The sequence below is a fragment of the Suricata suricatta genome, chromosome 17 (genome assembly GCF_006229205.1).
Source record: "Suricata suricatta isolate VVHF042 chromosome 17, meerkat_22Aug2017_6uvM2_HiC, whole genome shotgun sequence".
Lineage (NCBI taxonomy): Eukaryota > Metazoa > Chordata > Mammalia > Carnivora > Herpestidae > Suricata > Suricata suricatta.
Window position 1 is genome coordinate 5,642,913 of NC_043716.1, and position 15,195 is coordinate 5,658,107.

The 15,195-nt window shown below is 41.9% G+C and overlaps 1 protein-coding gene across 2 annotated transcripts in view; it reads left to right on the plus strand.

The window, feature by feature from the left end:
- The window catches only part of MAP2K4 (mitogen-activated protein kinase kinase 4), a 75,426-nt gene that overhangs the window by 36,228 nt on the left and 24,003 nt on the right, over positions 1-15,195 (plus strand). For both annotated transcript variants that reach the window (XM_029927645.1, XM_029927644.1), the window contains exons 4-6: positions 8,186-8,305; positions 10,658-10,709; positions 14,031-14,158. In XM_029927645.1, coding sequence (XP_029783505.1) covers positions 8,186-8,305; positions 10,658-10,709; positions 14,031-14,158 — 300 coding nt within the window. The remainder of the gene's footprint in view (positions 1-8,185; positions 8,306-10,657; positions 10,710-14,030; positions 14,159-15,195) is intronic.

Sequence of the window (15,195 nt, forward strand, 5' to 3'; positions counted from 1 at the left end):
AGAGTTTACTTCTTTGCAATCTGGGCTGCATTTCTTTCTGTATTTCTCTTTTTTTTTTTTTTTTGAATTTATTTATTAATTTTTTTAATAAATAGTTTATTGTCAAATTGATTTCCATACAACACCCAGTGCTCTTCCCCACAAGTGCCCTCCACCATCACCACCACCTCTTTCCCCCCTCCCCCTTCCCCTTCAACCCTCAGTTTGTTTTCAGTATTCAATAGTCTCTCAAGTTTTGCGTCCCTCTCTACCCCCAGCTCTCTTTCCCTCTTCCCCTCCCCCTGGTCCTCCATTAGGTTTCTCCTGTTAGACCTATGAGTGCAAACATATGTTATCTGACCTCTGCCTGACTTATTTCACTTAGCATGACACCCTTGAGGTCCATACACTTTGCTACAAATGGCCATATTTCATTATTTCTCATTGCCATGTAATACTCCATTGTATATATATATCACATCTTGATCCATTCATTGGGTGATGGACATTTAGGCTCTTTCCATGATTTGGCTATTGTTGACATTGCTGCTATGAACATTGGGGTACATGTGCTCCTGTGCATCAGCACTTCTGTATCCCTTGGGAATAGAATAGAGAACCCAGAACTAGGCCCACAAATGTACAGCCAATTAATTTTTGACAAAGCAGGAAAGAGTATCCGATGGAAAAAAAGACTGCCTATTTCTGTATTTCTTGCCTTCTCGCACTGGCTAGAACCTCTAGGCCGCTGTTGAGTAGAAACAGTGAGAGTGGACATCCTTGTTCTGTTTCTGATCTGAGGGGGAACCGCTCAGGTTTAGCTTTTTGTAAATGTTCTTTATCAGGTTGAAGAAGTGCCCTTCTGTTCCTCTTTTCCTGAGGGTTTTTTTTAAATGTTTGTTTATTTTGAGAGAGAGAGAGAGAGAGAGAGAGAGCGCGAGCGAGCACGCGTAAGGGGGGAGGGGCAGAGAGGGGGGAGACACAAAATCCGAAGCAGGCTCCAAGCTCTGAGCTGTCAACACAGAGCCCAATATGGGACTTGAACCCACCAACCAGGAAGTCATGACCTGAGCCAGAGTCGGATGCTCAGTTGACTGAGCCACCCAAGCACCCCTAATGTGCTGAGATTTTTTTTTTAAATCAGAAATGACTGTAAGAGTTTTGTCACATTCTTTTCCTACATCCTTAAGGTGATTGTACGATGTTTTCATAGCGTAAGTTAGATGGATTGCTTTTCATATTAAACCAACCTTGCATTTCCAGGATAAATCCACTTGCTTATGATGTGTTACTTTTTAAATATATTGTTGGACTGAGTTTGCTGACATTTTATTTAGATGTTTTATACCTGCGTTCTTGAGAGATACTGATCTGTAGTTTTTTGTAACGTTTTTGTTTGACTTTTGAATCAGCATATTGGTTTGTGTCTGTGTTTCCAAGCTAGCCTTACAAAATGCACTGGAAAGTAGTCCCTTTCTATAGTTCTCTGGAAGAATTTGTAAAGAATTGGTATTATTTCTTCTGGAAATGTTGGGTAGAATACACCCTTGGAGTCATTGAATCTAGAGTTTTCCTTGTGGGAACGTTTTTAACTACAAATACAATTTCTTTCAAAAATCGAGCTCTATTCAACTTACCCATTCTTCTTGAGTGACGTTCGGCAGTTTGTTTCTTTGAAGAAGTTTGTCCCTTTCATCAGAATTGTCAAATTAATTGGCAATTTAATAGATAATTTGCATCTTCTCTATTTTTTCCTAAGGAATCTGGCTAGAAATGTATCAGTTTTATTAAGATTTCAGGGAGCCAGCTTTTAGTTTAGTTGCATTAATTTTCTGTCATTAGAATTTTCTATATTGTTTTTCTATTTTATTTTTTATGTTTATTTATTTTGGGGAGACAGAGGGGGAGAGAGAGAGAGAGGGAGCAAAAGCATGCAAGCGTGAATGAGGGAGAGGCAGAGAGAGAGGGAGACACAAAATCTGAAGCAGGCTTCAGGCTCTGAGCTGTCAGCACAGAGCCCAACATGGGGCTCAAACCCTCAAATCATGTGATCATGACCTGAGCTGCAGTCATGAACTGAGCCACCTGGCACCCCTGTTTTTCTATTTTCTTTGTAAATTTTTTTTTCATTATGGTCACTCTTCCTTCCTATTTTTTGCATATTTTGGTTTAATTTGCTCACCTTTGCCTAGTCTCTTAAGGTAGTTCTTGCTTTTATTAAACTATGAAATATTTCAAACATACTGAAAATTACAAGGGAATTCCGGGGTACCCAACACCTCTAGTAGCACTTGGGCATATTTACTCTTTATCTGTCTTTAAAGTGTTGATACGGTTGAAGGCTCCATCCTGATCCCCTTCTCACTTTACAGTTCTAAACACTACCTTGAAGTTAATATTTCTTTCAACTTCTTTATTTAGGCTTTCTGTATATGTATTTTCCCCTAAATAAAGCATAGTACTGATGTATGTATTATTAAAGTTTATGTAAATGAAATTTTCCCATATGTATCCCTCATTGCATTTTTTATTTAGCATCATTTTCAAGATTTATCCATATAAATAAATATCGATCCTTAATATATATTTTTGGGTAATTCATTATTTATTTATTTTTTAAAGTAGGCTCTATGTCCAAATGTGGGGCTTGAACTCATGACCCTGAGATCAAGAGTTTCATGCTCTACCAACTGAGCCCGTCAGGCACCCCTGATTTGGTTAATTTATCTTAACTGCTATGTTGTATTCTGATGATTAAGTACACCATTTTTTTTTTACATTTCTTCAATAATCCCCAAAAAAGGTTGGTCCTAATTTTTTTGCAGTTATAAAACAGTGTAAAAATGAACTTCTTTTTGCATATCTCCTCGACAACTTAGATTACAGATTCCATACAGCATACGCCTAGAAATAGAATTGCCAGGTGGAATCATGTGAACTCTTCCCCCTTAGTGGATGTTGTCACATTTCTCTTCACAGTGGTTGTACTAGTAAGAATGAGGATTTCCCCAGCAGGAGTCAGTGCTGGAAACCGTTAGTGGCTTACTGAGTGTGTGGCTTACATTGTTAAGGTTGTCCTGTGGTCCAAGCAGGCCAGTAGAGTTCAGCTGTGATGTCCGTACAGAGGAAGAGAAGAGGGAAGACCCAAAAGGGCCTTTCTGGAGCTGGCAGCCGGCTGTGTGTGTTGGCATCTTGTTGGCTGCCCTTCTCTGCGTAGGAGACAAGGAAATGGCGTTTCAGCCAGGCGCACTGACTGCAGCAAAGAGGCGTGGATGTTGGGCAAGCCATAAACATTGATTGTCACCGATCTCATGGCGAACATTTGGTATTTTTAAATGTTTCGTTTTTCCAATTGAGTGAGTTTGAAGTGATATCTTTTCTTTTTTAAATGCTCATTTATTTTTGAGAGAGAAGGAGAAAGAGCAAGCAGGCAGGGGAGGGGCAGAGAAATAGGGAGAGAGAAAATCCCAAGCAGCCTTTGTGCGGTCAGTGTGGAGCCCAGTGCAGGGCTCGATCTCATGAACCGTGATATCATGACCTGAGCCGAAATCAAGAGTCCAGTGCTGTTTTTTTCAAATTTTTTAAAACACTTACTCATTTTTTGAGAGACAGAACATGAGTGGGGGAAGGGCCCAGAGAGAGGGAGACACGGAATCCAAAGCAGACTCCAGGCTCGAACTCATGGATGTGAGATCATGACCTGACCCGAAGTCGGACGCTTAACTGACCCAAGCGCCCCAAGAGTCAGATGCTTAACCAACTGAGCCAACCGGGCAGTCTGGTATCTTACTTTTAAAATTACATTTTCCAAATTACTGACAAGGTACAGAACTTTTTACATGTATGCTCAGGTTTTCTTTTCTGTGAATTGCCTGTCAATACCCCTTTGCCATTATTCTGTTTTATCTTTGCCTAATTAACTAAGCATAGTGCTTTAGTACTCAGGGCACTAATTTTTTGTTTGTATCCAAATAGATGCTTTTGTCTTATTTTTGAACTTTTGGTGTGGTATCCTTTGTCATAGGAGATATCCATTATAATGGACTTTACTTTAACAGGTGTTATCCTTGGTGATTTATTCTTTTCATGTTTGATTTGAGGAAGATACTTGTTTCCTACCCTGAAGTCATGAAGAACTCTTATAAAAATTTTAATGTTTGTTTATTTTGAGAGAGAGAGAGAGAGAGAAAGAAAATCCCAAGCGGGTTCTACAATGTCAGCATAGAGTTCAAGGCGGGAGTTGATCTCATATACTGTGAAATTATGACCTGAGCCGAAATCAGGAGTTGGACACTTAACCGACTGAGCTACCCAGGTGCCTATAAAAAAGTTTGAGGGGTGCCTGGTTGGCTCAGTCGGTTAAGCGTCCAGCTTTAGCTCACGTCTTCATCTCGCCTTTCTTGAATTTGAGCCCCTCATTGGTCAATGCAGAGCCTACTTGGGATTCTCTCTCTCTCTCTGCCCCTACCCTACTTGCACATACGTGGTCTCTCGCTCTCACTCTCTCAGAATAAATAAACTTTTTTTTAAAAAAAGTTTTAAACCGCTGCTTTCCAAACAATCTATTTGGAATTTTTATATCTATCTTTGTGAATGTCCTGAGGTAATGATCTAATTTAACTCTTTCCTATCTGGAAGGCCACTGGTTCCAGCAACATTCATGGAATATTCCATGCTTTTGCCTCTCTTTACTTTGCTACATGCATCATATTTTCATTTTTCCATGTGTTGTTTGGGCTTTTGAGTCTGTTTATTGGTCTGTTTACTCCCCCCCCCCCCGCCCCCAGTAAGTACCACTGCCTTTTATTGGACAGCTTCACAGCTTTATCAAAAGTCTTTGTCAAGTAGACCAGGCTCCCATCTTTAAAACTGTCTTGGCCATTCTTGGCTCTACTTTCCTTGCGTAAGTTTTAGGATTAGCTTATAATCCTAATTATAAGATATGTGATAATTTTGATTAGAATCTAATTGGATTCTTAAGCTAATTTGTGTGGAGTTTGACATCTTCACGATCTTGAGTCCTCACATTTGTTAACATGCTTTGCGCCTCTCTTTGGTCAGTTGCTATGTCCTTTAGTCAAATTTTATATGTGTTTTCATCAGTGTTTTGCTTCTTTTGTTAGATATGTTATTAGGTGCTTTATAGTTTTTCTTTGTACTGTGAGTGGTGTCTTTAAAAAATCTTTTTTAACGTTTATTTTTGACACAGAGAGAGAGAGCGAGCAGGGGAGGAGCAGAGAGAGAGAGAGGGTGACACAATCCGAAGCAGGCTCCAGACTTTGAGCTGTCAGCACAGAGCCCAACTAGGGGCTCGAACCCATGAACCGTGAGATCATGACCTGAGCCAAAGACGGGCGGATGCTTAACTGATGGAGCCACCCAGGCGCTCATAAATTTAAACAATTTATTTCCGGAGTGGTTACGGTAGCATATAAGCATGTCATTGGTTTTATCTGGTTCTTGTCTGTAGGGACACTTATCTTAAGCTCAGTGGTTCAGTTTTCCATCATCCTTCACCTTTCTTTTCCATACATCCATATTTAGTAATTTCTACTTTCGCATTTCAGGCATGTGAGTGTCCCACCTTGTGCTTGACCATGAAAGTCATGTTGCTGTCCCTGCTTTTGGGAAACCTAAGACCATCCCCCTGCCCCCGTTTTTTTAATGCAGCTCATTGCTGCTGCTCTCTATTCTCAGTCACGGTCAAAAGGAACCGTGTGAAGAAATACGAAGTTTACGTTAGGCTGTGTGCCTTAGGAACCACAGCCTCGCTCTGTCTCTGGAGCGGATTGCCTCCCCCCCACCCCCATTCCTAGTCTCCTTCCTACCTCTATTTCCCCTGTCCTGAGTCTCTCTTTCTCTCTTGGTTGACTTCCTGTTTTTCCCTCCTTCCTCTTCTCCCTCATTTTTTTAACTGTCATTTTTTTTGGCACCTGCCAGGACAGTTTATTTTGTTCTTTGCATACCTTAACTCATTTGATTTTTATCCTAGTCCACTGAGGAGGGGGGGAAGCCCTGCCCCCTAGAGGAGGAACGGAGAGGGGGCCCGGGCTTGCGCCAGTGGGGGGACCTGGGTAAGAAGTCAGGCCTTTCAGACCTAGTATCAGTGGCCTCTCCACTTTGCTGTGCTGCTAAAGTTAGGTTCCTTCCTTATTGTTTTTCTGAGTAGGTGAGTTAAATGTGCCATCTTTCGCTCTTAAAAAAAATTTTTTTTAGTGTATTTATTGAGATGGCATCTTTAGATTAAAATTAATTCAAGTGTTTGTTTTGGGGGAAGGGTGCTACTCAGCCCTTGGTGAAAAGCAGTCTGAAAGAGCACCCAAAAAAAAAGGAGCCACAGAATGAAAAGAAAGGTGTCAATAAAGAAAGTGTGCATGGGCGGCTCAGTCGGTTGAGCGTCCAACGTCAGCTCAGGTCATGATCTCACAGTCCCTGCGTCCGAGCCCCACGTCAGGCGCTGTGCTGACAGCTAGCTCAGAGCCTGGACCCTCCTTCAGATTCTGTGTCTCCCTCCCTCTCTGCCCCTCCTCCGCTCGCGCTCTGTGTCTCTCTGTCTCTCAAAAATAAATAAACATTAAAAAGATGTTTTTGAGAAAATATAAGTAGAAATTCACTGTGTCAAGTGTGTTTTACAAATGAGAATTCCATGAAGCCAGGTAGCTGCACGAATGTTCTGGCAGGTGGTCCGTCCTGCAGTGAGAGCACTGTTAGGTGTGTCCGTGTTCATCACAGCGTGTGCCTCCTACGCGAACGGGAAGGGTCCTTGCTTCTCAGTGTTGAGGGGAGCCGGGAGTTCCGTAAACCGGGTTCTGTTTGTGGCTCGTCACTGATGGGCATTGTTCTGGGCAAGCCATTTTGCTTTCTCAGGCATTAATCTCCTGCATAATCAGTCCAGTAGGAGCTTAGTGGCCCCAGATCTGCCAGGATGCAGCTGGGTCCATAAATTAGTAACAGCACGCAGGATCGGCATCACCCCGATAGCTGTTCCCGTTCTCAAGGTCGTCTCTAGTCCGCGTTCCCGTGGACACGTCCTCTCGCAGCACTTCACGGGTGGTGTCCGCTTGCCTCTCCCGTGTTCTCATGCGGATCTGGCATAAACCGCATAGTTTTCCAAGTAACCTCACGTTAGATAATCCCTTTACTAGCGTACGTTCCCTCTTGTGAGCTAGTTCAGTGCTTTCCCCTTCTGTTTCTGGTTTTTTTTTTTTCTTTTTTGGAATGTATGGACTATTTGTTTAATTAGATTTCCAGCCATGAGATGAGACTTATCAAAGGGTAGGACACTTCCCTGTCTCTTGTGTTACTGTCGAATTGCCTTCTGAGTGGTTTAAAACACATTCCTACCAGCAGGTTTTGAATGATCCTGTTTAATTGTAGCATTCCTTCATTTTGGGAACGTGTCCTAAGGCCGTGTGCCGGTGGAGTGTGCATTAGGCAGGGGAGAATGGAAGACAGACATACCTAAGAAGTTGTATTTTCTTTCTTTTAAAAAAATTTTTCTATAATATAGTTTTATTTTTGAGACAGAGACAGAGCACTAGTGGGGGAGGGTCAGAGAGAGAGGGAGACACAGAATCCGAAGCAGGCTCCAGGCTCCGAGCTGTCAGCACAGAACCTGATATGGGGCTTGAACCCACAAACTACAAGATCATGACCTGAGCCGAAGTCAGACGCTTCACCGACTGAGCCCCCCACGCACCCCTCTTCTCCAATTTCACCAACTGAGCCCCCCAGGCACCCCCAGTGACCTGCATTTTCAACATCAGCCCCTGAGAAGGGGGCATTTGGGCGAGGGCTGGGGGCATCAGATTTGCTTGATGTATTTTCATTCTTCCTTCTTCACCAATTTAGGAAGCTGATCTAGAACCACCAGATTACTGTCGTCGGTTTTCTTTGTTAGCGACAATGAACAGTGTGCCACATCTTTTCTATGTCTGTATTTAATTATGGGAAAGTTGGAACTTTTTATAAAAGTGTAGAAGTCTCTGTGTCAGACCATCCCTGTGTTTACAGTTACGAGTGGGGACACTGGGTGACTAGGCTTGGGTTCACCGAGGAGACTCTCCTCTTCTGCCCGGGGCTTTAAGGAGGGACCAGAAATGACTTCTAGTTGCTTTTTCTCTCATTGTATTTCTGTTTTAAGTAAAGGAATCATCGTGCTTGATCCTGAGATGTAAAGGACTAACAGATATTTGTTATTTCGTAGGGTGACTGTTGGATCTGTATGGAGCTCATGTCTACCTCGTTCGATAAGTTTTACAAATATGTATATAGTGTATTAGATGATGTTATTCCAGAAGAAATTTTAGGCAAAACCACTTTAGCAGTAAGTACCTGGTTTGCACATTGTTCCTTCTGCCTATACTTCTTATAACGATGCTGTTGGAGTTTTGAATGCACGTTATCTGAGGGTCCTTCACAGAATGGTTTTCCTGGGAAATCATTTGTAATAGGAAAGGAGACAAAGTCACTTCCTTGGGGCAACTAATACAAGTTGTAAGAACAATTTTCAAAATATATTTCATGTAAAAACTGTAATATTCTGTTCACTAAAATCACAATGAACCATAACAGATAATACTGTCAGTAGGACCGGAAGAAGACATTTTCTGCTTTTTAGCCCTGTTGCTCTGCCTACTTCTAAGTCGGCTATACTCTCACCCTTGTCTCTGACTTAATCAGAATTATAGCAGCCCCCTTGAAGTCCCTTCCTTGAAACGCTTAGCGCATATTTTCTGTGGTTTAAGTTTTGAACTGCCTGCTGTAAACTATTGAACTATTGTTATTTTTGCCTGGCAGTTTCAGTAACCCGCATTGCTACTGATCGGGGCAGTTCACTTTCACCAGGCTACCAAAAAGTAAAGAAGTGCCCCTTTACGTATGTGTTTGTAGTTTTGAAAGTGAATTCCTCGTTTTCTTTCTTGCGCTGAATCTTTCAGCTGACCAAAGTTGTTCACAAAATTCTTTTCAGTGGGGTAACATTAGTAAGATTCTCAGAAACCCGAGAATTTGAGCTAATGACACAACTTAAGTTAGTGGACGTGCAAATTAAGTTTTCTGGGAAGTTGTGAATATCCTGGTTGCAAGTAATGTCCTGTCTCTTCCTTTCCTGTGTCCTCCGCTTTCTGTATAATGTACCTGCTAGCTGCCAGCTCATCCCGTCTAATCATTGAGGGTAAATGTAAAAATATATGGGCTGTTTCTGAACTGTAATTTAGTCGGGAAAGGTGTGTGTGTGTGTATAATTGGAATTTTAGAAATCAGATTAAACACTGGTCATTATAATCTTGAGACCCTTGAGTCTCGTTAATATTTTAATTTATTTAGCTAAATTGATGTATAAATTTAAACATTTTATGAGCTAAATGTTAAGATAAACACCCTTTCATACAGTTCTGTAAAAAGAAGCTGAGTTACACTAGGAGCTTGTCTCTTCTTGGGGAGATATATGAAATTTCGTTCTCTCTCCAGTATTCCGAACCCAGTAGTCATAATGGTTCTAATGCAACAGTAGAATAATGATAATAGCTAATGGTTATTGAATGTTGATTTGTGTCAAGATCTTATGACATTTTCTCTTTGTAGTAATTCTCTGTGGTAATAGGGTGTAACCCCCTTTTTACACATAACAGATCTGGAGCATGGAGAAGCTAAAGAGTTACTTTGCTCTGAACTTCATACAGTTGCAGATGGTGCATGATTTAGGCCCACGCAGCCCCATCCCAGAATCCTGCCCTTGACCGCCACGTACCAGAGTGGTTGTGACGTTGGGAAACACAGGCGAAATTATTTTATTGTATATTGGCGAAATTATTTTATTGTATATTGGCGAAATTATTTTATTGTATATTGCATTATATGTAATATAGAAACACTAGTCAATCATTTATTATATTTTTGCCTATGTTTTCCAGACTTGGTGATCATCCTTCCTCTTATGCACAACATTTAAAATTACTTTGTGTTAAATCTCTTCTTGCTAATTAATAACCCAATGAACATAAGAGGCGTAGCTGCCTGAAACATTGCAAGTTTTGCGTTCCTGACCCCACAGCTTGATGGGGCAGAGACTTGACCTTTGGTAGCAAAAGGTTGGCCTATTCTTTAGTCCTCTTCTAGTTGGAGATTGTGGACATTTGAATTCAAGTCCCTGTTCCCCATATTCCTGAAGAAATCAGTGATCAAACAATATTGTCAGTTCTGCATAAATTGCCATACCGGTTGAGCAGAGATACTTCGGGTCTGCCAGAAGGACTTTGAAGGCTTTGCACTGAGTGAAGGGGAATGAATGATTAGGAGACACTGAGGAAATTCGGAAAAACTTAATTTAAAATAGAGGTCATACAGACCCAGAATATATGGATTCTCTCGTACGGAATATTTCTATTCTTGAAAGTTTGAAAGTGCAAGAAACGCACAACTTTGTAATGACTTACTGAAAAATTATAAGTTACTGGGTTCTTTCAGTTGTCGGGGACCAGCATGTAAAAGCGACTCAGTTCTCAGATCTAAAATAATCATTCAGCATCTTCAGTTAATGTAAAACGTGTACAGAATATTGAAATGATGAAGCTTGGAAGAATGTGAGGGGCTCCCGGGGCTGTTACTGGGATAAACTGCGTGCTCTTTGATTAAAAGGATATTGATTATTTATCTCATCTCTGCTTTGTCTCCTCAGACTGTGAAAGCACTAAACCACTTAAAAGAAAACTTGAAAATCATTCACAGAGGTGAGTAGGAATTATTCTTTATAGATTAGAAATTAATCTATAAAATTTTCTTAGTAGGAAAGCATTATTGAAAATTACAGCATCACTAAGTTTTCCTGAAATACTTGTGTTTTTAGCAAAACATATTATATGTACCATAACACTATTATTATTTTTTTCTATAAAACTTTATTAACGTAAGGTATTTTTTTCCTTTGGGATTCTATAAATTTCAGCTTAACTTATTCATATATTGAGTTTAAAAATGGAAACAGATTGTGCTGCAAGTTCTTATTACTCTTAGTTGAAAACCAGTTATTCATTTGCTTGATAGGTAACTTGCTTCCTTGTGTGTATCCACAGGGCAGGAAGGTGGCCCTGGGGACAAAGGTCTGGAGGGTGGTATCTGAGCGTTTTGTATGTATGTGTGTATGTTTATTTTTTAGAGAGAGGCAGAGCACGAGCCGGGGGTGGGGGGCGGCAGGCAGAGAGAGGGAGCCATGGAGCCTGATGTGGGTTTGAACCCACAAGCCATGAGATCATGACCTGAACTGAAGTCAGATGTTCAATCAACGGAGCCGCCAAGGTGCCCCCCTTAATTTTTTTTAATGTTTACTTATTTTTGAGGGAAAGAGACAGCGTGAGAGAAGGGGAGAGGCAGAGAGAGAAAGAGAAAGACATAGAATCCAAAGCAGGCCTCAGGCTCTGAGCTGTTAGCACAGAGCCCAGTGTGGGGCTTGAACCCATAAACTGTGAGATCATAACCTGAGCGGAAGTCGATACTTAACCCCACTGAGGCCCACCTCCTGGAGCATTTTAAAGTCATGTTACTGTCCCTTTCAAGTGTTCCTTCTTTGCTTTAGAGGATATTTTTGAAAATAGAGAGAGATGCTTTAATTATTATTGTACATTGAAATTCATCTAAAGCATTTGGATTTGCACAGTCATCTTGGCCTTGTTAGAGTTAGACGCAGGTCTGAGTGTAAACATTTGATGTAGATTTATTGAAAGTCGGGGGAATCATGACATTAATTCAGCAAACAGATTACATAGTTTATTACTATGCTAGACTCAGGGTTAGTGCGGTGGTGATTTTGAAGAGGCACACAGGTTCACTGTCCTCAAGAAACTTGGACAAGTCCAGGACAGTAGAGGGCAGTGTGTGGTTCAGTAAGTAGGACAGTAAGTCCTACAGTAAGTAGGACAGAGAGTAAAAGGTCGTATTCCGAGAAGTGGAAAGCCTTGCACTGTAGAAAACATGGATTCTAGTGCTTTGAGAAATTAGTAGTTGAGGCATTTATTTAAGTCACTTTCATTTGGTTAGTTAGCCTTGAGCATCAGAATATTTCATTTAATGTTATTTGGTTTAACCTTTGTTAAAAATAATAGTAGGTAGGCTTCTTATTTCCTCTTTTGGCCTAAAATCATGTAGGGTTAGGTCCCTAAACAAAATTACTTTGTTCTTACGTTCATCTCATTCTCGTTTTGGGACTTTCCTTCCTTTTTCTGGCTGCACTTTGTGCGTCTGAGAGTCTCCCCTTTAGGCTGTTGAACAATTATCTCGCGAAGACTTGCCAATCACAGTGAAGCACAAAGACAGCTGGAGGGGCAGCTGAATGAAAGGGAAAAGCTTCAAAAATAACTTTGGTTTTCTTATTGATAAATGAGACTATGAGCTTATAGCAGTCTTTTTTTTTCTTATCGATTATGATCAGTTAGCTTTTTTGCTACAGTTAAGAATGCTTTTTTGATCATGAATAACAGAAAATCCTGAAAACTGCCATAAACTTCAAGGAAATTCACCATCCATCCGGACAAGTCCAAGGGTAGGGTGGCTGCAAGCCTGGTATGTTTAGGGTTCAAACTCCCTTCTTTTGACTCCACCCCTCATAATATGATGGCTATGTCCTCAGGGTGGGAACTGCCACATCAAGTCACCAGCGTCACATGTGGACGTGACAGCCTCTTGGAGAAGCTCTCTCTCTTCCTGTTGGCTATCTTAGTGAGCCAGAAAATCTTCCTTCTGTCTCTGCAGTGTTTTCTTTTGTCTCATTCACCAGAATTGGCTCATGCCTTTACCCTAAACTGGTTCCTGGCAAAGGAGCAAGAGGTGACCCTGATAAGCTTGGACCAGTCAGCCCCTGGTTTTGGGAGGTGGGGTCAGAGCTACACAGAGGAGGATGGAGACCTCAATAAAATCAAATGCAGATTCCAATAGAAGGGATGGGCTGCTTAAGACGGATGCTTGATAGGCAGTCAGGCTTCTCAGTGATGGTAAGAGACCTTTTCTGGAAGTGTGTGGTGATCACCTTCTGAGGTATAGACAGATGTCTTTGTATCTTATCTTTATTTTTATCCTTGCCTTTTACTCACCGAGGCATGATAGCGACACTGAAACGGATAGAAGGATTGAGACAGGGATAGACAATTAATGAGCAAAGGGCGAGAATTGGCCAGACAGTGGATCTAGCACATTCTGGTGGTGAGTTCATTGTCCGAGAGGAAGGGGTGAAAATCTAGGGGCCCATTTGGCAAGACTGTAACACTTGGAGAACCAAATGGAAGGAGTCCAGGAAAGCAGGCACACAGCTTGGAAGGGGTGGAAATGAATCTGATCTCTCAAGGATGACTCAAAGAAAGGATTAGTTAGGGGAAACGGAGGTCAGGAAAATCTCTCAAGGAGAAATGATTCCTAAGTGGATGCATTTATTGAGTACAAATAAAGTTCGGGTATTGCATCCAGTGTTTTCATATCCAGAGCTCTGTGAATTAACAGTTGTTTTCATCTGGTAGAAGAGGGAGTTGTGGCTCCCAAAGAGTCGACTAGCTTGCCGCAGGTCACATTGTGAATTTCGGACCCAGATTTTGAATCTTTGCTTCTTTGGTCTCAAAGCTGTGGTCTTTGAGGTGGACTGGATTGGATACTTCCCTAAGTTAGATGAACTTGACTTTATCACTAGATTGTGGCTGTGTAGTTTGCAGGTAGGTGGATAGTCTTTGCCATACTGTAAAGTAGCTTGGTTTACTCTTGTAGGGTCAGTTCATTCTTTGCATTTTGACCAGTAAGTAACGAATCTGAGACAGGTAAACACATGTTAGTCTTTGATGGAAACAAATAAAGCATTATCGAATGCCTATTTTATTGTGAAACATTTTTGACCGTGCGTTTTTAAGCATTGGTATTCACAGCATTCTTTCATTTTCCTCCTCTTAAATGCTCTGATTTTAAGGACTTGATCACTTGGATTATCCAAGGGTTTTCAGTAATTTTAATGCGCTTTAGAAAATAGCTCGTCTAACCGACCACTTGTACACAGAATGACCGCTCTCTCTCTCTTGCAGATATCAAACCTTCCAATATTCTTCTGGACAGGAGTGGAAATATTAAGCTCTGTGACTTTGGCATCAGTGGACAGCTGGTGGACTCCATTGCCAAGACAAGAGACGCCGGGTGTAGGCCATACATGGCAGTAAGTGCGAGCGCCGCGTCTCCCGGCTTGGTGGTCTCTGTGCCGAGAGCCCCTGCCCTTGGGCGCTCTCCTTCCCAGGGGTCTGCCGCTGGTCAGCAGTTTTACCATACTAGAGTATTCCCCTCTTCCCTAAAAGCCAAACTCAGGTTCTGGCTTCTCCGTGAAACTATGTCTTTGTCTTTCTCTGTTCCAGGAAGGAAGGGTTCTCAGAGGCCTCTCTGTATCCGGCACCCCATATGCTCCCTTGTCTGCCGTAGAGAACATTGTAGGATCAGGGATGTTAGGGATCATGGCTCCACATCATCTGCTAACAATGGAGAATGTGCCCTGGGCCATTCAGTGATGCTTTTCTTCCAGTTAGAGAAGAATGGGAGACTTGAGTTCCCGGAGTTCCTAATAGAACTCAGTGTCTGAACAAATCTGAGGCTGGTTCTGAAGAACGTTGGTCCCTTCTTTGGAGGTGGATGAAGCACGCTGACAGATTCAAGGGTAGAGGTCTTGGGCATTTGCCAGCCTGTTTCTCCTCGGAGACAGACTTCCAGTAGCCGACCACAGAGCCAGACTTACACTAGCCATCCACGGACACGCCTTCCACTGGCCCTTAATGGACACAGACTTCCACTAGCCGTCCATGTGACTCACACTCACCTTACCCTGTATATGTGCATATACTGTTCTACAGGCAGATTTTCATGTGTATTTGATTGGAAATTTAGTGTCTATATTGGATGCGCGTCCCCTAAGTGTTGGTGTCTTTGTTAATGTGGCCGTGTTTCTTTGGGGACCAGCATGCTGCTCGTAAGTGGTGATATGTAGGGTGTGCAGAGTATTGGGTCCTTCCATTCAGCAGCTTTGGCTGCAGTCTTTATGGACTCTGTGTGTGCATGTGTGTGCACATGTGTGTGCGTGCACGTGTGTGTACAAAAAGACCTTCCTTTGCAGTTTGGGCTCTGTGGATGTTGGCTGGGCAGGCAGTTACTGGGAACATTTGGAAGATCTTGCATTCATCATATAATTAGGGATAAATGGAACAATTT